Source organism: Carassius carassius, chromosome 27 (assembly GCF_963082965.1).
Source record: "Carassius carassius chromosome 27, fCarCar2.1, whole genome shotgun sequence".
NCBI classification, from domain to species: domain Eukaryota; kingdom Metazoa; phylum Chordata; class Actinopteri; order Cypriniformes; family Cyprinidae; genus Carassius; species Carassius carassius.
Genome location: NC_081781.1, coordinates 10,503,196 through 10,526,276, shown reverse-complemented (window position 1 = coordinate 10,526,276; position 23,081 = coordinate 10,503,196). Strand labels below are relative to the sequence as shown.

At 35.3% G+C, this 23,081-nt stretch overlaps 1 protein-coding gene across 1 annotated transcript in view; it reads left to right on the top strand.

Moving 5' to 3' along the window:
• The window catches only part of sesn1 (sestrin 1), a 41,520-nt gene that overhangs the window by 165 nt on the left and 18,274 nt on the right, over positions 1–23,081 (top strand). The window contains exon 2 of the mRNA XM_059512605.1: positions 495–806. Within this exon, the coding sequence (XP_059368588.1) occupies positions 537–806 (270 nt within the window). The 5' untranslated portion in view covers positions 495–536. The remainder of the gene's footprint in view (positions 1–494; positions 807–23,081) is intronic.

Here is a 23,081-nt window from a genome sequence, read left to right as displayed (position 1 = left end):
TAAAATAGAACGCGCTTTATAGTTACTGACCATACCTGTGTCTTTATTAATTGTGTAACATTTGAGGGATATGCTTGTTGACTAATAACAGAACTTGAGAACGTCATTCATCGTTTTTTTTTAGAATGTGCCTAATGTATAATATCGTACTCAGTGTTTTCTTGGTAAAATAACCAGTTTTTGTTGCAAAAAACTATGGAGAATTTATTTTCATGCACATTTGAAAATGTGTCCGTTCTACTGTTTAAACAACAGAAAACAGAAACCCTAACTTTTGTTTGGTAAAGCATTCAGCACATTATAAATAAACAGCATTCGTATAATTCCTGCTAAGACATGCACTTGCAAGTCTGTTTACACTAGCAGGATAATATGGAACATTTTTGGAGGGATTTGCAGAATTCCTTTGCCAGCTTGACGCAGACGTGATTGGTTTAGGATTATTTTAGCTGTATTAATAATTGGCACACATTTTTGTCTTATGCATGGCTCAGTCATTCAGGTATATAACTGAAGAATAGTAGACTGTTACAGTGATGGATATGAGAGATGCTGCGGGAAGGTGGGATGCTCTGGGCAGTCGAGACTCGAGCTCCAGACACGCAGCGATGGAGCTCCTTCACCAGGAGGTGATGAAGAGAATAGAGACCATGGGGCCGATACCGCAGTCCTCCTCTCCCCCAGCCATGGATGACTGTCTGTCCAGTGATCTCAATGCTCTCCTGGCTCATGTCCTGATGCTCTCCAAACGGTGTCCTTATGAAGACATCAGGAAGAAATGCATCTGTTTGCTCCAGAAGGTTCAGGTCGGTACTTTAATAATTATTGAGTTAATAGTAAAGATGTTGATTGTATGGTCAACAATTTCTGTACTTGATCTATGTGTCTTTAAAAAAAGAAGAAGAAGAAAAAAGAAAACACCCTTGCATATAATATGTTGGTGCATAATTGTACTACATTTATGCAGACCAAGCCCCATGCATTTGTACCCACCCAACTGTATAAATGTATAGCCTATTGGTGGAGAGAGATTAATTTCTTTACATCCATGAATTTTCCACAAAAAATTTAAAATGATAAAGTTAACTAGAAGATAATTGAATATTTCATATAAATTTTTTCATATTATTTAATTAGAGTTATTTAGCTTCAGTTCAGTTTTTCTTCAAAAGACATATCAGTGATTTGTTTTAAACACAGAGTTCCCATGGAACTGTCAAGTGTGATTTCCAGGAATAAATTGTCTTGGAACTTTTGATAGTCAATATATTTTTCTGTTTATGCTCAGTTTTAAATATTTTTGCCTGTATAGTTACTTGGTGTTAGTGGGATGTTTTATAAAATGCTTAAAAAAAAAAAATCAGAATCCATTCATCCCAATACAACTGGAAAATCACGGAAAAGTCATTAAAATTGGTCAGAAACTGTGGGAATCCTATAAGGGCCATTTATTTTTAAAAAGCAATTTGCAAGTAATAAATAAGTGGGATTTTTGGTTTTGGCTCTGCCATTAAAAATGTTCTCCTGGGAATGGGATCCCATGTTATTTTTATTCAATTTCAAACCCTACTAATATTATATATGCCAGAAGCTTATAAGTGAAGACTGAAAGAATATGTAAGCAGAATATTTTGAGACTGCAGATAGACAAGATATGATAAGGTGAAGTGTAGCAATTATTATGTTTGTTGTTTACACAAGCATGTATTTGTTTATGCGGGATTACATGTACGCCAAACCTTAGAATAGCTCTGCCAGGGTTGAGGAAGCTAGGGGACTAGGTCATTTATTACAGTATTTGAGGCTTTTTGTGTCACAGAGTTCACTGGAGGAGTCAGAGAGGATCAGGGGCTCTCCTTAGTCACACAGATACAGTTTAAAGGTTTACCGGAAAATCTAAATCCATTTGGCCCATGTCTGTACATTGAATGTGATTGGCCATTATTTTCCTGTGATCCTAAAGTGTTGAGAATACTATTTTTCTTAAGGTTTTCCTTCAGAGAGTCAGAGACGAAGCTTTAGATGTCAGAATATTAACATGTACTTGTTGCAGATTGCTTTGTTACTGTTATTTTTTGGATCAGCAACTTTGGTAATTAACACATATGTGTGATTAATTAACCCAAAATGTCACATAACTAAAAATATGCAAAGACACATGACACGTTCACAAATAGTTTTAGATCATATATATATATATATATATATATATATATATATATGTATATATATATATATATATGTGTATATATATGTATATGTGTGTGTATATATGTGTGTGTGTGTGTGTGTGTGTGTGTGTGTGTGTGTGTATATATAATATTTTCCTATTCTGTTTATACAAAGCCCTTTCTTTGCATAAATAAGTTTTTGTTTTGTGTTGTTAGATGACCGGATGTTCCTCCCTTGTTTTGTGTTGACCTTTTAACCTTTCTGCTTACTGTATCAGTGGTAAGCCGTTTGCTCTAATATCCGGAATTAGGGGATTCAAGGGGCCATGACAAATGAGGCCACAGCAGTAGAGAAAAAAATAAAATTGACCTTTGATCCAATGAGCACCAGACAGATGCTGGCAGGTGTAGACACACTCAGTAAGTAACCTCAGAAAGCAGTAATTAAAGAAAAAAAATGATTACTGATATAGCACAGCATTTTTTTTCAATTGTAGTTGGTGCTGTCCTCTTGCTTGATACCACACTTACAGGATGTGTGCTCTGGTTGTGCATCACACCTGAATGAGTTGCACCTGAATCGGCATTGTTCATTGTGAGTGTGTTTATGTATGTGTGTGTGTGTGTGTGTATGTGCACTAATGCATGTTTCTGCAGTGATAAGCCCTGTGAAGCTGTGGATAGAGAGGCAGATCTAGGTCAGTGTCAGTCCACTGGTCTGAAAGGAGTTTTTGAAATGATGTAAGATGCCCATATTTCCTAAGGCCCATATTTTGTTCGTTACGGCTCATAGTGTCATATTTCTCACGTGCAGGTAGCTCTAGTTGTCTGTTAATTAAAAATTCAAAGATCTTATCCTTGCAAATGATATACACAAAGATGATTTGATGAATAATATTGATATTTATGTTCCCATATTACTTATTTTGATTATTTATTATAAGGGCATTTTCCATCCAAGCAAAGTTTTTTTTAACCTAAATATGAGCCAGGCTTCCTGGAATAATGTTACAGTACAGTGCTGAAAATTATCAAATATGGAGACAGTAAGACATGATACAGAAAGTTTTAGAGGAGTGTATTTGTTGCCCACCCAGGCTTTGAAAATGATTCCTTCCCTCAGGTCTTAAATTAGCTGTAGGCCTTGTGAGGGTCATGTGGATTGGATGTGTGTTTGTGTTTGTTTGTGTGTGTATGTGTATGCGCGTGTGTGTTTGTTATGTGTATGGAAGCTGGGTGTCACCATGGTACTTGGCACCGGTTTAGTGAGCTGGGTGCTAGTAATGTTAAGTCTACATGTCTGCAGTCTTAGTGGTGGTGTTTTTCTAATAAAAAATTATTTAATCCGCCATGCTTGTATTAAAGCAATGTTAAAATATTTCATTCAGTTTTCTTGCATAAAATTGGTAAAATCTTGCATAATTTTTTTTAACCCTTTCAAATTTGGTGTGAATCTTGATCTTATTTGATCAAAAATACAATAATAAGGCAATATTATGTGATGGCAAAGCTAAATTTTCAGGAAACATTACTCCAGTTTTCAGTATCACATGATCCTTCAGAAATCATTTTAATATGGTGATTTGGTGCTCAAGATTCTTTCTTCTTCTTCTTCAGGTTTCTTTTATGAAAATAGCTTTCCACACGGCAATTATTTCCCCTTATTACAGTATTATATGTCTAAAAACATAGCCATCAGGATGTAGTGTGACCAAAACAGCCTTTTATTATAAATCTTCTCTTCATAATTAACTATTTTATTGCCATTTTGTATGCAAAGAAGATGAAAATTTGATTGCAGACTGATGAAAATGGGTTTGTCACCCTAAGGCAGCATTGTGCAATAGAGGGTTAAGCAAGTAGAAAAGAAAAGGATAAATAGACACTTTATTTATACTTTACTTTAGAGAAAGAATATAAGTGCAAAACAAGCTGCAGACTATGTTTTAAGAAAGGGAGCTAACATTACAGCATGAAGTTCTGTAACAAAACAACCCCACAATTGGGGAGGGGGACTTGTTTGTGGTAACTGCCCTGAGGGGAGCGAGAAATCCTTCGAAACCTCTCTCAACTCTAGGAATTGAGGAATGGTACTACCCTAGAGGAATGACGCCTGTTTGGATGTGAAAAATGGCCTTGTTCCAAAAAAACAAGTCTTTGGATGGAAAATGGAATGAAAGACACACACTCCCCCAAATACTCAGTACACAACATAACACCACACAGGCTTCTAAGATGGTGTGCGTAATGCATATGTGACATTTTTTCTCCCCTGCTGGTTCGGTCTGGGAGCGTTAGGAGCGTTGTTAATGCTTTTATGAGTGTGCTGTTAATGCCACTTCTGCTGATCTGCACAAACACCTCATGAAATAAGTAGGATGAGGAAAGTGGTGCAGATGAAATACAGAATCTTCTGTTGACAGAATTGCGAATGTGAAAGTTGAAGACATTCTAGCAGAAAGATGAGGACAAAGCAAGTGAGCACAATTTTGAGTGTTGGATGTTATGCTGTGTACAAGGATCAGATTACAGCCCATCTGTTGTTGATTAATATGAATGAATGCATGTAAAGCTGTGCACATGGATCTATACAGGATTTATTTTGGGAAAAATTTCAAACTTTAACATGTTATAGTTAGTTTTGGAATCGACATAGCAGATCAAGAACCATTGGTCAGGGAGGAGACTTATTTTTTAGATTACGTCAAATGTGTGCAGCAGTGTTGACTTTTACTCAAAATGGCATTGAAATCACGTCATGAATGTTATATAAAAGCTGTGTTTGGCATATGGACACTGTGACAATAGTGTGGTGATTTGGTGAGTTACCACAAAACCAAGTTTTTCCCATAGTGTAAAATTAGGAACACCAGAGGGTGCCATTGCCTCATAATAAATCTAACTCGACTGCCTTAGCGGAAATTTCCACCGCTTGACCTAAATGCTTGCAGAACTATTTAATTTCTTTACTCCTTGTGTCAAGAAAACAAATAGGATTAGATTGCTAAATTGATATCTACAATACCATTATATCCATATACCAGTTGCTCAGCTGGCAGACCCATTACATGGAGGAAAATTACAACACAACAATGCTGATCGGCATGATCTTCACTAACAACTATACTGAACTGTGATGTCAAAGACGAGGAAAAATATTAACTTAATACTTTTAAGGATTGGCCATTGGTAAAACATCTACTGAATTATAATTTACTATGCTTGCAGATGCTATTTATTTCAAATACACAGCTAATTTTGAACTGCTGGATGATTTCGTTACAACATCTGTCAGCAAGGTCTGTGCTATCCAGCCAAACTTTATCCCTTTGTGCTAAATAAGTGAATATGTATGTCAGTGTGTCACAAGTATAGACATGAAATGCTTAGTTTATATTTTCTGTACTGTAAATGTTAAATATGCAGCTCATGTTTGTGTGTGTGTGTTAAAGAAAAGAGAAAACCAATATTTAACATTTTAATCAAGCACATCATGCACCACTTTTTTTATTGTTGTGAGAAGTACTTTCCCATGATAACCATCTATCCATAAAACCCACAAATGAAGCATTTCCTATGTTCTGTGAAGTGCATGTTAAACCCAGCTGTAGTTCAGTTTTTATAAATGTAAGCACCACTGACATCTCAATGCTTCTCAATGAATCTTTCACATTTAAAGTGTTCTTTGTGTTTCTATGAAAGTAACTGATACAGTTTATTGAAATAAACATCTGCTTTCATTCTTCAGACATAAATCCATTTTGGTGTAACTTTGAAGTTGGAGACTGACATTTTGATACATCATCAACTGTGTCAGGTGATCACATACTCGATTAAACAAACCACCTTGAGAAGTTTCCATCTTCGATTATGGCCACATCCGGGGCACCAGAAGTTGGGGGGATAAGTTGATTTTATATGCCCTATTTTTGCAAATAAAACGATGCAACGTGAGCCACAGCCACATGTGCCACAGAACCCAAAGAGGAAGTGGTATTATTTTTTGTGTGTGTGTTGTTATAGAGCATAAGAATGTCATAGGTTAAAAAAACAAAAACGGAAATTGGAAGGATGTGAAATAGAGAACAGAAATAGACTGAGTTGTCAGGCGAAGTAGAAGAAGAAATCTGTTTGGAGATTGGATGGTCTGGTGACTGTGGGATACTTTGAGTCAAAACCTAAAAATATTAAAACTAACCGTTAACCTTTATTGCATCACACTATCCATGTGCATTCTCTCCATAGCATCACATTTTGTTATTCTAAAGTAACATCTGCTTTGATCACAGTATTTGAGCTTTATGGAAGCCATTTAGTTTCCTGTGTAGTTTTATTTTCATTGGAAAACTACAGAAAAAGACAATGGCAGGCGTAGGATGGAAAACACTTTTCATTTCAATAAAGCCCCCCTATATATGTGCATCATTTTCCACTGGGTTGGCAGAAACAATTTTCTGCAGCCATTGTGAAGTCACATTTTGCAGTAACACGATGTTCTAAAGTTTGACAGAAGCATGACACACAATCCTTGGCCAACATGGGCAAAAGAGTGTGCCTCTTGAGGAATGCCAAGATTACATTTCAGTGTTTACATTGTGCATTGAGATTGATTCTCTGTTTAATGCAACAATGGAACAGTTATTTCATGCTTATAGAGTCAATTCACGTCATTCATCCTTGCAAGTAGCATTTTCTTCTTTGTTGTGATTTGATGCAGGTCTCACTGTTTACGAATCTTAGCAGGTCTTCTGATAGAACCTGTGGAAAGCTTGGAAAGCTTTATTTGATGGTTATATCACTCTTAGCCTTTTGCTGGTACAAACTGTACATAATTTGGAACCCAAACAGCTTGGCATGCCTGCAAGCAACAGATTACTGTGATGACTGAGGAAGTGAAAAGTTGAAAATGAGAAAAATAAAGTCAACAAAGATGAAAAGACAAACTCATTCAAAATTAAAATTTGAGAGGTGGAATGTTTAGAAGATGAATAAAAGGAGTGAGAGATGACTCGCATCTAGAGAGAGATAGGGAGAGGGAGGAGTAAAGAACAGGAAGAACAGAAAACAGGGCTATCAATTTCATAACCTGAATGTTGGCCATGTTTATGTCTCCCTCCAAACCCTTGGCATTTTCCACCTCTCTGATCAAACTCACATAGTGCTGGTACTTTGGTTACAAAGCTCATGCATGAAAATGTAATGATACCGGTCTTTCTGTGATATCTGTTGTAAATAAATAAATTTTCTGTGGTATAATTAACCAGATTAAAAATACTTTTTTGTATATGAGTGTGTTACACTAGTTTAAATAAATGTAAAAATGTATCTTTTACTTTTTAAATATTAATAATTTAATAAAGTCAGTAAATATGAATATTTATTAATTTAAGAAGTTTAAATATTAAATATTTAAATATTCATTAGATTTTTACTCTTTATAACTATGTCTTTTAAGAAGCACATTTAATTTGTCAATAATTTATATAATTGATTCACTTTTTAATATTATTAGTTGAATAACATAAATACATATTAATTTATTGTTATTATTTTTATTATATTAAATGTTAAGTAGTACATTTGTTTTTGCTGTGGTTTTTAAATTGGTTAAGTAAATCAAAAATGTGAAAAAGAAAAAAAAAAATAGGTGCTGGCATAGATCCCGTCAAACTCTGCTCATGGAGGGCCACTGTCCTGTAGAGTGTAGCTCCAACTCGTTCCGAAACACCCGCCTAGACGTTTCTAGTAATCCTGAAGACCTTGATTAGTGATTTGAGTGTGTTTAATTAAGGTTGGAACTAAACTCTACACTACACTGGGCCTTCACGAACGGATTTTGATACCCCTGGTATAGACAGAAATTTTTATTATGTTCATGTTTTGTTTTGACCAACATTTGGTTGTAGAAAGAACACCGAGCTTTTCCCAAACTAATCAACATAATCAAGGTGTCGTACTCTCATCTGTGTTTCCTTATCTTCACAGCAACCTATCTGAGCCACAGAAGTAAACAACTGACAGGCCTGCACCAGTTCAAGCATACAAAAAAAAAACTGATATGGCATTTTGAATGCTGTGCTTGGCGAGATATGGCTTGATTGCTCTGCCAAGTGGATGGCTCTTAGGACAGGTTTGAATAAATGACCCACCCTTAACCCTGGTTTAGCAACACGTGAGCCAGAGCTGGTGCTGAGTCATGCCATAACACATTGCACAAATTTAAGGAAGAGTGTAGCAAAACAATTGTGCGATATTCGTCTCTCTCACAAACGGCAGTCTGGTTTTCTTGTTAATGTGTCTGTTTGTGTGCATGCTGTTTTGTGTTTTTCAGGCAGACAAAACCCCTTTGAAGACAGCAGTCCTGACATTATTATTGGTATGTCTGGATATGCTTGTATTTTTAGTTGAGGTTTCCACAGCAGTGTCACCTGCCACTGTCTTCTCTGTCTGGACTTGGGCAGTGTGGTCAGCTGTCTGACAGTCTCAAGATATTCATGTGACATACATTTTTTTTATAAAGTATTTATTTAACAACTGATGATTAATATCAACCCCAAAGCCACACAGTGGGCCTAATGTGGATTGTTTTTAGTTAGTAGCTGTTGCTAAAAGATATGGCAATTTTATTTTTATTTCAAAAGGAATCTTTTTTTCCTCACATTTTTTCCAGTTATTTAAGAAAAAACACATAAACTAGCTCTTTAATATAAATCAGTGTAAATACACATGAGCCTGCTAGGAGCCAAATGTGTTAGCAAATGGCTTTTGGAAATTTGTCAGCTATGGCTTGTGTTATACAATGGCCCTAGTTGAATATGCAGTATGATATGCAGCTAGGACTGTTAGTTTGCTTCTGACAATCATAGACCTCATAACTTGACCATAACCTTATGTGAACTCATTGGATCATGTGTGTGGGACAGTTTTAGATGCACACGTTATAATGTTCTTGTTTTAGAGCTTGAACCAGAATGATCTTGATGCCTAGAATGACCTTACAACAGATACATGATACACTTTGTGACATGGTTTAAATTGTGGCTTGTCAAAACTATTTTAAAATGTAATATTAATTAAACACTAATTACCCCCCCCCCCCCCACACTTTATTTGAAATAAACCATTTGGTTTACAAATATTTGTAGGTTTGAATTTGATGTTACATGAGTAACTATTTAAAAACATTTAGGCCCATGGTCAAAGCCAGCTTGTGTTGTTCTCTGGTGTATGGATATGTAGTTAAAACAAATTTAATTATGTTCTCTAACCATACACTACTGTTCAGTTGTTTGGAGTCGGTAAGATGTTTTATTTATTTATTCATTTTTTTGACGCAGTTATCAGTAAATGCAAGGATGCATTAAATTGATCAAAGGTGTCAGTAAAGACATTATAATGTTACAAAAGATTTATTAAAATATTTAACAATAATTGTAACTGTAACATTTCACAGTATTACTATTTTTTTCATTAAATAATCACTGTGATGTTACTAATATTATTATAGTAGACATAATATATATAATAAAAAAATATTAAATTATTAGAGTGTAAATTCAAATTTAGACCAATGGATTTCTAAAAAAAAGGTATTTTTATTTATATTTTATTTCCAGCTTTTTTTCCATTTAGCTGCTGAATATGTAATTGTGATCAAGTTTTCAAATGCAGCCATCTTTGTGCAAATATATTTATAAAATGACTGCTAAACTGAAAAAGCGACTGTTGTCCCTGGCAACCAATATCTTACATAGCTGTACCAAGTTAATGTCTCTCATATCACATCACGTTCTCTCCATAGCATGGGCCTGATCATCCTGTCTGAGTTTATTTTGTGATAATGACCGACTGACTTTATAGGTGGATTGAATTAACACTGAGTGTGTATGTGTGTTTTGACTCCATCAGTAGAGCTAATGGCCAGGTGTTATTGCTTCTGTTCAGTACAGATAGTGCTTTCAGTTGGAGTTATGGGCCAGCCCCACCCTCCGACCAGCTTACTTAATAACTGTCATCAGTATGTGTAAGTGGGGGCAGTGGGGTTCTGAATACCTTCCGATATGGGAGTCTATTTATGCCAGATCCTGACCTCTGCTTCATTAGAATAATAAATCAGTAGAGAGGGAGAGGGGGAGAATGATAAAGAGAGAGGGAGATGATAAAAGAAAGAGAAGGGATGATAAACAAGTAGCAATGTCACTCATTGATGTTGGCTCCACCTCCACTGGTCTGTTATTGGTTAAGATGGACAGCATGAGTGCACTGTGATTGGCTGAGAGGATACACACCTCCAGAGTCCTAGAATGTGTTTGTGTCCTGTGTAAAAAAAAAAGTACATTGCTAACTGAATAAAAGAGAGTGAGACAGAAGCATGTAGTAGATGGAAAGGGGGCTTGAAAAAGGGGGTGTGGACCATATGGATGGATATGTCCCAGAAATTTCTAGGAAAACGGAGAACTTTTTGTTTTCGGCGATGCCTGGGAGACAAAAGGAGTTGACCCACATTAAACTGCTGATTCTCCTGCATACTAGATACTCCCTTTATTGCCCCTGTTAAGTATTCCTGGAATCATATGCCAAGTAGCTCCCATCTGCCAAAAAAAAAATAAAAAAATAAAAATATATATATATATATATATTTATATAAAAAAAAAAATTTATTTATTTTTTGTTTCCTTTTTTTCTGCACTTAAAAACCACCATACTAACAAAACATGCCTTCATGGTACATCTACTTTTGATTGAGGTATTTCATCATGAGGGAGTTTTTGAGTGAGAGAAGTTCTATTTCAGTGTCATTCTTTTTTTTCTTCTCATTGGATGTCAGTTTACCTAACTTGATTAGCTAATGCATTCAATTTAATAAAGCCAATTGACCGTTCTAGTAAACCGATATGTTGACTGTAGAAAATGTGCATATTTTAATGCATTAACATCAGGAAACGATCTGCATTGGGAGGCATGGGACCCTTCATTGTGAAAGAATCAAGACAAGCATATTTGTACAGTAGGTGTCTGCAACAGTGGGCAGTGCGCATGTCTTTTTTTGAAAATTGTGTTGTTTTTGGAGGCTTGATTTATTGCAGTGGTTGTGACGCATGCCTTGCACTCTGTATGACCCTCTTTGTGACTTTTTTTAGGTTGGTGCAAATGAGAAACAAGTCTGGTACTTTGCATGGCTGCCATATTTTAGAAATGATAAACATGACAAACAAGGAATACAAAGAGTAATACTTTATAAATACATACTCAAAACAACCCAAGTATGACATACTTCCAGTACACTGAGATATGAAATTGCGTGGTATTTGGAGGGATGATATTACAATTCAATTACTGATCTGATCAATAATCAATAAATGGTCTAAATTAAACATTATCTAGATTTTGATCAATTTAGAGAAATTGAGCTGTAATATAGACTAATACCAATATATCATGCATCCCTATATGTTTGTTAAGTTATTATGCTGTAAGAAGGTATATTTAATTGGTGTCATTGTCTGTTAGCATGTTAGCAGGGGAGTTGAACCAAGCAGAAGGCTCAAGCTGATATGCCACATTTATCGCAGACCATAGCCGAGTGTTTGGGATTTCTGTTATCTAACTGATAGGCCTAATCTATCATTATGTGCTAATAGGAACAAATAAAGAGGCCAGTCTGAACATGGGACAACAAATTGTTTGACAAAGCTATATAGAGTTTTATATGCAAACAACGGTAGCAAAACCCAAAAGCGGAACATTTTTACACATTTCAAGCTGAGCGAGAGTCTGTGGCTTGTGAGGGCACATTTTGTACTGTCTGTTTGTCTTTGTGTGGTCAGCTGCTGGTTGTTTGGACATGCAATATGACGGTCTAGATTCACCTAACACCTGTCAGCACACATTTCACTGAAGACATTTAGTGGCTAGCAGTGTTTTGGAAGCTGCTTTGAAACTTCCCAAGTTACTTAAAAGCAGTTAAATTGCAAGTGAAATGTTTTTACAAAAGCTACTAACATAAAATAGCTAATTTAAATGTACTGTATGAAGACGTTTATATATATATAAATATATATATATATATATATATATATATATATATATATATATATACAGTATACAGTATACAGTACAGACCAAAAGTTTGGACACACCTCATTCAAAGAGTTTTCTTTATTTTCATGACATCAAAATTGTAGCTTCACACTGAAGGCATCAAAACTATGAATTAACACATGTGGAATTATATATGGAATTATAAACGTAACAAAAAAGTGTGAAGCAACTGAAAATATGTCATATTCTAGGTTCTTCAAAGTAGCCACCTTTTGCTTTGATTACTGCTTTGCACACTCTTGGCATTCTCTTGATGAGCTTCAAGAGGTAGTCACCTGAAATGGTCTTCCAACAGTCTTGAAGGAGTTCCCCGAGAGATGCTTAGCACTTGTTGGCCCTTTTGCCTTCTGTCTGCGGTCCAGCTCACCCCTAAACCATCTCGATTGGGTTCAGGTCCAGTGACTGTGGAGGCCAGGTCATCTGGCGCAGCACCCCATCACTCTCCTTCTTGGTCAAATAGGCCTTGATGCCTTCAGTGTGACTCTAAAATTTTCATAGTCATGAAAATAAAGAAAACTCTTTGAATGAGAAGGTGTGTCCAAACTTTTGGTCTGTACTGTATATATATATTTCAGCCTGACACAGTTATAATTTTTACGTCCTGCACCACATTGTTTAAAAAGCAAATGCACTTGCACCTATTTGTGCGCTCATGGACATGCTGGTCTGAAAACGAGAACGAAACCATTGACCAACCAAAACCTGGTCTGAAATCAATGGCGCAGTATTTTTTTGTTATTTAAAGAGCACGCCTAGGCGGGTCCACAACAGGTGTGCACTCTGCTTATTACACACACAAGTAACATGAGCAGCACACATAAATGGCAAATATGAAAAATTTAAGAATTACAATGTAAAAGATTATTATTGTTTAGCCCTCATAAATATAAAAATGCCTGGATGTCATAATGGATAGTCATTACATGTACCAGAATTAGGCTACCTATTTACTTGCGCACAAATAGATCCGTTTCCTCTCTGGAGATGCCTTCAGTCTTTGCGCTTGCAAATTCTGCCATGTAAATAGCCAACCCGCCATGGCACGAGCACAACTGGCTCTTAAAGAGAATGGAAGATTAGACTCTGATTGGTTTATTTTACGTTATACCCAAAACATGCCCATTACTCATTAAGAGAATAGAAACAACCCTCTTAGACCATGCACCAGGCGCGCCGACCGCTTTTCGCGTCATTAAACTAGCAAAAGTGAAGTGTGAAAAAAAACTATGGAAAAGCAGTGTAGTGTAATGTAAAACTGCATACTGTGTGAACGTCCCCTTACACTGCATAAAAGAGTTCAAACAATATCATCTTGTTGCAAGACTCATATGAACATTCCATGATGTGTAAGGCAAGTAGTAGTAAAGTTCAGAACAGGGTCAAGGACAGGTGTTAGTTACCCTTGAGATATGAAATGAATCCATGGCACTTTCTCCCCCCACCCCAATTGTTCTACCCCTATCTTGGCTTGTTTACCATCTCAGGATGAAGCTGAAGTAGTTGAGCTGAGGAGAGTTGGTCAGCGTGTGTTGTGTGACACAATAGAGAGAACAGGGAAAGGGAGCTCACATTGTGAATGAGGTAGTGGAAGTGTGTGCGAGCATGAATGCCTGTTGCAACACAATAGCCCCACCATTTAGCTTTTAAAAGGGTAACTAAAGGACAGGACGGACAGTGTCACAAACTTTTTGTCATAAAATGCCACCAAAGAGTTAAATACAGTGAACAAAGTTTTACAAGTACATAATTCTGCTATTGTTTAAAATTGTGTTTTGGGAACATACAGTACATTTACTCTTTTGCCCCTATAGCTTCTAATGTCAGCAGACATTATAACTCTGTTGACACACACAAAATCCCTCACATTCCCCTTCTCGTGTCAGTATGTGTTCTATGCGTGTTATCTCTGAATCCCCTCACCCCACCCCTCACGTGTTTGTGTAGCAACTCAGTGCTCATTCTCATACTTTAGTCAATTTGTTAAGTAGCTGTGAAGACAAACAGCTCTAGTTTAGCAACAAGAGAGAGAGTGAGAGGCAGCAAGTGAAGGAATACTGTTTTGAGAAATGCCGAAGACCGTGATTAGACCTCATTGGGTCTAAAAGGCCCTGAGCCTCGCGACTGAATGCAAGCCTCTGTGTGTGTTGATATGTGAATGTTTGTGTGAGCGCTCGCTTCCCTCCCCCCCCTTCAACTCAGCTCTGTACTGTTTTTAAGGCCTACCTGTAAGTAGACATGTTTAGACATGTTTGGATCAGGGTTTTTTTTTTCTTTTTTTTTGGGGGGGGGGGGGGGGGGATGTTACATTATTTTGTTATTATTCTTCAAATTTGATCTATTTTTAGCAGTGACACTGAAAATACACTACCTTTTAAAGTTTGGGGTAAGCTGGATAAGGATTTGTTTATTGTTATAAAAGTCTTTTATGCTCACCCTGGCTGCATTTACTTGGTCAAAACCACAGTAATAATGTGTAATATTATTAGAATTTAATATGAATTTGTTTTAATATATTTTAATTTATTTAATTGGCCACTCCAGAATCACTTCTTATTATTATCGATGTTGAGAATACAGCTGCTTATTATTTTGGGGGAAATCTTGATTTTTCAAGATTCTTTGATGAATAGTACAGAAAGAATAACATTTAATTGAAATAGCAATCTTTTTAAAAAAAATAAATGTCTTATCTGTATTTTAGCCTCAAATTAATGGATCCTTGCTAAGTATAATTCAAAAAAGAAGTAACCATGGCCATATTAATTATGAACATTTATAAGGACTATCTTTAGAGATTACAGACATTTTATAATCTATAAAACATGATTTATGCATCACACACACACACACACACATCAATAGCATTGTGCCAGCAATGCACCTGAACACACCTCTTTTTTAAGACCAGCATGCCCATGGGTGCAAAAATGAGCGCAAATGCATTTGCTAATTAAACGACTAGGCGCTGGACAGGAAAATGCGAACGGCACCGGACTGAAACTAGCAAACACACTTGCGCTGCGCCTTGCGTCGCATTGCGCCGGATGTATTATAGGGCCCTATATGTTTGATTGCGATTTATACTTGGAAAATCTCAAGTCAGGACTCTCATAAAAACTTCTACATTTAATGAGGTAATACTTCAGATACTTCAGACGTATATAAGATGTCCATGCTGTATTATATGACTATAGTTTAATACAATACAAGCTTTACAGACAGAGCTGATCTATGAAGACAATAAGCTAATTATTAACCAACTAATACTTTGGATAAAACAAATATTCACACTGTATTAAAACATTTATTTGCCAGTTAGTAATATTGTGAATTTAGAAGTTTGACCTATGACCTCTCACACATACATGCAGTGATTTAAGTTCTTGGACATACTGTTTGTTTCTCTGTGTGTGTGTGTGTGTGTGTGTGTGTGGTGGTGGGGAGGGGGGTATGTGTGTAGGTTTTGCTCCACTGGTGTAGAAGAGGCTCTGTGTTTCAGGGATTATTTTTTAGGTAGAACAGCATGTTCTTTTTTTCATATAAAACAGGAAGTTTGTGTACTTGTGTCTGAGAGTGTTAGGGGTGTCTGGATCATTTGTTCTTTTGTCTAAGATGCAAGATGCATGAATAAGCTGTTCGTAATGAATAAGCTGTTGTAACTGTTTTATGAGATTCTGGGTTGGTTTAATGTGTGTTTTGAACATTTGCATATACACTTGTGTTTTTTCATCCGAAGAACAAATAAATTTTATTCACATACTTATTTTAAGTTTTTCTTATGGCTCAGCACATATCAAATATCTAGCAAATATCATGTCACTGTGGGTGTCTATAGTTTTATGTTTAGGTGAGATAAATGTAGAGCTGTTAACAGAGATGAGAGATGTTAACAGTCAGTGGGCTTAATGTAACTGCGTCCTGAAGAAACAAGCAATTAGTGTGTAACCCTGAACAGGAAGTGCAGAAAAGTGTGATGGCTCTCACAGGATGTCAAGCTGCGAATCAGAGGCTTTCTTTACCTTGAGGGAAATTCCCCTGTACCCTGATATATTCACGCAGACACATGCCATATTTAGGGCAGTTATAGTCAAATGTAACATGGGAGATAACAGAGAGATAGAACAAAATATACGCACATACACACACACACTGTTAAAACCCACACACAAGCTCACATGCACAATTTTCTCATGCATTTAAAGGTAGCATCTCTATAATGCTGCATTAGATATACTACTTACCAAACAACACGTGTCATGCAGTTAAACCATCTGTGGCCTAACCGATATCAAACTTGTGGCACAAAAATTGATACATAACACTGAATTTAAAGCAGATGGCAAAGTAAGTTACTGTATTTTTTTCTCACAGTATGACAAAAATAAAAAATAAAACTAAAAATCATTATCTTAGTAATTACTTCACTTTTGACACCCGTCAAAGATGTTATTTATTGTTCATGATGTACACAGATGGTTCAAAAATGACTAGGTTTTGTAACTAAATACGATGTTAAATTTAATATTAAGTTAAGAAATAAAATTCTATAGGGATAGTTCACCCAAAAAAGAAAGTTTGTCATCATTTACTCACTCACATGTCATGCGTTTCTTTCTTGTGTTGAACATAAAAGATATTTTGAAGAATTTTGGTAACTAAGCAGTATTTCTTTCTATACTATGGAAGTCAATGGGGACCAACAACTGTTTGGCCCTTCCAAATTCTTCAAAATATATTTTTTTTGTGTTCAACATAAGAAAGAAACTTATACGGGTTTGGGACGAGTAAATAAAGACAAACTTTTCATTTTTGGCTGGACTATTCCTTTATGTTTAACTCCGATTTCTGCATATGTACTCAACATTAATACGTTTATTCAGCTAGAATATATTCAATTGATCAAAAATAAAACAGTAAAGACATAACTTTACAAAAGATTTGGATTTCATTACATTAAAGAATCCTAAAAACATCTATGATGGTTTCTACAAAATATTAATCAGCAACTATTCACAACATTAGTAATAAGAAATGTTTCTTGAGCATCAAATAAGCATATTAGAACGATTTCTGTAGGATCATGTGATACTGAAGACTGGAGCTAAAAAAATAAAATAAAAAGAAACCTTTGCCACCACAGAAATAAATTACATTTTACAGTATATTACAATATAGAGTTTTTTTTATTGCAATAATATTTCACAGTATTGCTATTCATTATTTATTTTCAAATATATGCAGTCTAGGTGAACATAAAATAATTCTTTTAAAAACAACACCAACAACAAAAAAAACATCTTACTGTCCAGAAACTTTTGAATTGTAGTGTAAATATATGCGCATCAACTGAGTTTCCAGTATCTTCTATTAAATTTTAAACATTGTTTTGCTTTTTATCAATGTGCAACAGCATATCAGCCACCTCTATACATACAGATAGGCAGTGACAGAGGGATCATTGTTACTGAGGCTAGCTGGCTCTGGTCTTTCCTGTCAAAACACACAAATGCTGAGGTAGCAGAGATACAGGCTGAGAGCTGTGTGTGAATGTGTTTGCATGCGAGGGAAAGAGTGAGTCTGTGAGAGAGAGGTCCGGCAGGATAAAGGGAAGAGATCATCCCATACCCTGTGCCTCCTAAACATCAGAGCTTCCTGTTCCCCAACACACACACACACGTTCTCACACCCTTCGTTACGTCACAGCTCTTAAAAACTTTACATTCCACCCTCATCTTTTATTTTCTACTTTAGCAGCCATGGTCAGTCAAGGATATCATGAACTATTCAGTATTGTTGTGTTTTTGTAGCAGTGAAAAAGGCATAGATGTCTTCCCAGGTGCCCGAGTTATGACACTTTGTTTACAGTCACTTTTCGTTATTGTGCTCAATGTCTAAGTTGCACACCTGACCCTCAGCCTTGCCCGTATGACACTGTGTCTGTCGGTGTGTGACGCCCACAGAGTGGTTAGTTTTTGTGCTCTGACATCAAAGTGTGACATTCTGCATCCTGCAGTTTGCAAGTGGTGGTTTTATTCCTGCAAGCCGACGAGTCTACCTTTTGATTTCTGAAGTGCCCAGTTAGCAGCTCCTCATATATTTTATATTCAATGTGTTCTCCTTTTGCTCTAATCATAGCAGCAGTTGAGCTACATTAACTCCACAAGTTTGTGTAAAACCTAATGATCATGTGATCTGGCATGATTTGAGAACGTTCCAAAGAGTATCTTGTGCTTCAGTGGAAGCAAGAACATCTGACCTTCTGTACAAAGGTTCAGTATCATTCATTAAAATATATTAAAAAAAAAATTCAACATGTTTTCAGACTGTAGCTGCTAAGTGTAGCTGCTAAGTGCATGTGTTTTTGTGCACACTTGTGTGTGCACGTGTTCTGTGGTATGTGCATCTGTGTGTGCACGGCTGTTCCCGCATTGCTTGCTGCTTTATCTAATCTTGCCAAAGGGATTTCTCTTGCATTTACTGTAATGTTGCACATAAAGGGCTTTTGTGTGAGAACTCACCACTGTCAATTAGGTAGAGATCAGTGTTTTTCTGTTTTTAAGTCTGACAGCATGATACTGAGAAAACAGGTCCTCATGAACTACAGTGGGCCATTTTTTTAATTGTTAAAAGGAAAAATATTTTAGGGTTATAGTTACAGTTTAATACATAGAACAGTTTATACAAATTAAATATACACACACATATAGAAAATAACACAATATGTAGTCATTTACGTAGCTAAATAAATTTGTGTGTGTAATGGATTGGAGTTAGGTGCTAAGTCAAACCTTTGCTGGGATACGTTTTGGCATAGCTGATTCTGTGTTCATCTATCACGCTAACATGCTTACACATACACAGTTAACTGATGGCTATAACTGTTATACAAACTAAACACACCTGCTCTCAAACTAACTACTCTCTACCCCTTTACCCACTGTCTCCAACAGCTGTACTTTATACTTCTGAAAACAGTGGTTTGTCCAAAGTAAACAGATACCTAAAGAAAGAATTAGCTCTGTTCTCTGTCTCTCTCTCACACACACACACACACACACACACACACACACACACACACACACACACACACACACACACAGATACTTACTTGTACCTAGATATCTAGACATACCACATATTTCTATTGTTAATATCAAAGTTATTTAAATATTTAACTATAATTACCAATTGACCAAATGTACATTTGCCATTTAAGAGACGCTTCTACTTTGCAAGATGTAGAGTCACGCGCTGAAGGGTGCGGTGTATCCGCTCTTATCAAAATGGACGCCCGTCTTCCTGTTCGTCACAGTTTCAGATCCTGTAAAGGGGCAATGTGAGGTCACTGCCTTAGTTTTAGTCATTATCCAAGTTTAAAAAATACAGGAATATTGTGAAATATTATTACAATTTAAAATGGCAGCATTCTATTTTAATTTATTTTAAAATGTAGTTTATTTCTGTAATGGCAAAGATTCATTTTTAGCAGCCTTTACTCCAGTCTTCAGTGTCGGACATTGTGTTTCTGTTTTCTATGTTTCCCTATTCTCATGCCTTGTTTTGATCATTAACCCAGTTTTTTTATCCCCTTGGTTATGTTAGTTAGTTCACCTGTGTCTAGTTAATTGAGTCATTTCCTCCCTCTCTTGTGTTTGTATAAAGTCGCCCCTTTCTGTTCTTTTGAGTTGCTGGTTATTAGCATTGCATATGTTGCTTTTGATCTCTGTTTTCCCATGGCTGTATATTAAAAACCTTTTGGATCTGTATTACTTGTGCGCCTTGTAGCACATCAACTCCAGTGTGACAGTAACATAATAAATGGCTTTACTGATACTTTTGATAGATTTAATGCGTCTTTGCCGAAAGTATTAATTTCTTTCAAAAATAAAAAATAAAAATCTTAATGAACCCAAACCTCTGAACAATAGTGTAGCTCTTTTGGTGTTTTTAACATATACAAAACGTTACTGCATTCTTGTTTAATTGCATGTCTATAAATGACATTAAAGGAAATGAACTGAACAGGATTTTTAAAGATATCACACATCAGCATTTTTTATTCCAAACATTAAAACCACAGATTACATGGATTATTTTATTACTGAAAAGGTCACCATACCAAATTAACCACATCAAAATACATTGTTGAAATGTAATTTTAAGGACGTAATCTGAGACTGCTAATGTTAGTGATTTGCACAATTCAAACCAAAGGCATTAAAACCCATCCACAACAATAAAAATCAGTGACCGTCATGGCTTGCACGTCTTCTATTAACTTTTTAACTCCATATGGCAACACATATGTGGAATATTCCTAGCATAAACTGCCAAAACATTTATCACATTGGTTCTCCTAATCCCAGACACTGTTACCGTTGAGACTGTCTCATCTTGGATATGATGGTGCATTATTTTTTCTCTACAATGGGAATAGAAGATGTATTGCTTTGTGTGCTTTGTTAGTGGAAAATAGAGTGAGAAGCGGACAGGGCGTTCTGGGTTCCGCTCCAGTGACCATCCAGAACTCTAGAGGCCGCCCTACAGCTCTGACACTACCGCAGTGATGTCATCATGGCAGCTGGTGCTACATGTTCTCTTTGTCTCCAGACTTCCTGCTGTGAGACAGCAAGCCCTCCTCTCCTCTTCTCTCCTCTCATTAACTTTCTTCCTTCCTTCTCCTCTATTTCTTTTTTAAATCAATTATTGATCATGTGTCAGTTATTTGGTATTTTGGAATTGACAAATCTAATCTTGCATTTCGAGAAATGAGAAGGTCAGATGAGAAGCTTGAGAGTGTAGTCAGTGCAGCGGACGATGATGTCACTTGACTTCACTCTCACGGACTCTGGCCAGACCACAGCTGCTGAAGGTTCAAACACGTGTGTGAGAAAAAGTAAGACTGTAGCAGACGTGTCGGTTTCTGCGAGATCAAGGCCTTTGTTGACGTGCACCTCTGCCATTCTCTCTCTGTCTTTCCTGTATTCCTGTAACATTCATCAGTTAAATATTAAGAGGGCAAGTTTTAAAAAGTAGCTGCTCAAAAACCTGCATCTTATTTCGTTCAAAAAATGCAGTGACAGAAATGCTTGGGAAAAATTATTACAATTTAAAGTACCCATGTGGATATGTAATAATGTAATAATATGTAATAATGCTCAATATCAAGGGTGATATTGCCGTGTATTTTTCTTTGAGGCAATATATTTTTATATTTTCTGGATAGATTTAAGTTTGACATTTACAAAATAGTATATTTTTAAATGTTAATACAATCCATGTGATGATTTTATTTGGTGATTTCATCAACTATGTATGTCAACAATCATTTATAAATGCATAAAAAAACCATATGAAAATAAAAGTTTTTTTTTTGTACTTTTTAAAAATAAATAAAAAATAATGGGTCTTAAATACATCTTTTACATTTCCTGTATAATATTAAAATCTATTGATGGTTTTAGGGTGGATATAAATAAAAATAACATTTATGTCCAAAAATATATCACGCAGAGACAATCATACACATATACTGTATACAGTACAGACCAAAAGTTTGGAAACATTACTATTTTTAATGTTTTTGAAAGAAGTTTCTTCTGCTCATCAAGCCTGCATTTATTTGATCAAAAATACAGAAAAAATGTAATATTGTGATATATTATTACAATTTTAAATAATTGTTTTTAAATTTAATATACTTTAAATTGTCATTTATTTCTGTGATGCAAAGCTAAATATTTAGGATCATTATCACATGATCCTTTAGAAATCATTCTAATATGATGATTCATTATCAAAGTTGGGAACAGTTCTGCTGCTTAATATTTTTTCAGAACATGTGATACTTTTTTAGGATACTTTGATGAATAAAAAGTAAAAAAGAAAAAAAAAGAAGCTATGTTTTTAAAATGTAAATATTTTGTAATAAAAATATACACTACTGGTCAGTAATTTGGGGTCAGAAATTTTTTTTTCTTTCTTTTAAAAAAAAATAAAATCAATACTTTTATTCAGTAAGGATGTGTTAAATTGATAAAAAGTGATAGTAAAGAAAATATATTATTAGAATATATATTATTAGAATTTTTTTTTTCACTGAAGTCTGGAGTAAAGATGCCGAAAATTCAGCTTTGCATCACAGGAATAAATTTTTTTTTAAAAGTATATTCAAATAGAAAACTATTATTTTAAGTTGTAATAATATTTCACAATATTACTATTACTCATCTAATAAATGCAGGCTTGATGAGCAGAAGAAACTTCTTTCAAAAACATTAAAAATAGTAATGTTTCCAAACTTTTGGTCTGTACTGTATGTCCAGTTTGTAATAGGTTTCATATATCTATGTTTTACTTCATATTACAGTATGTTTCATGTACGTACAGAAAATTGATATATACATATATTGCATTTGCACATAGATAATTGTTTTCTATTTTGATCAATTGTAAAACATTTAATGTTAAAGATGAATTTTCAGCAGCCATTAGTCTTCTATGTCACATTATCCTTTAGAAATCATTCTAATATGCAGATTAGTTGCTCAGTGTGGTGTTTGTAGTGTTCAGAAGAGTTGTTTTCAATATTTGATACTTTTTTCCGATTTTTGATGAACGCTTCTTTATAAATATCTTTACTGTCACTTTTAATCGATTTAATGTAACAATTACATACTGTAAAATACTGTAAGCTAGGTCATAGTCTAAAGTGCTAAAAAGATGCAGACAAAAAAAAAAAAAACACGCTCTTAACACAGGTGGAATTAAAATTTTCATCTGTGTGAATTTGACTAAAACTGTGTGTTT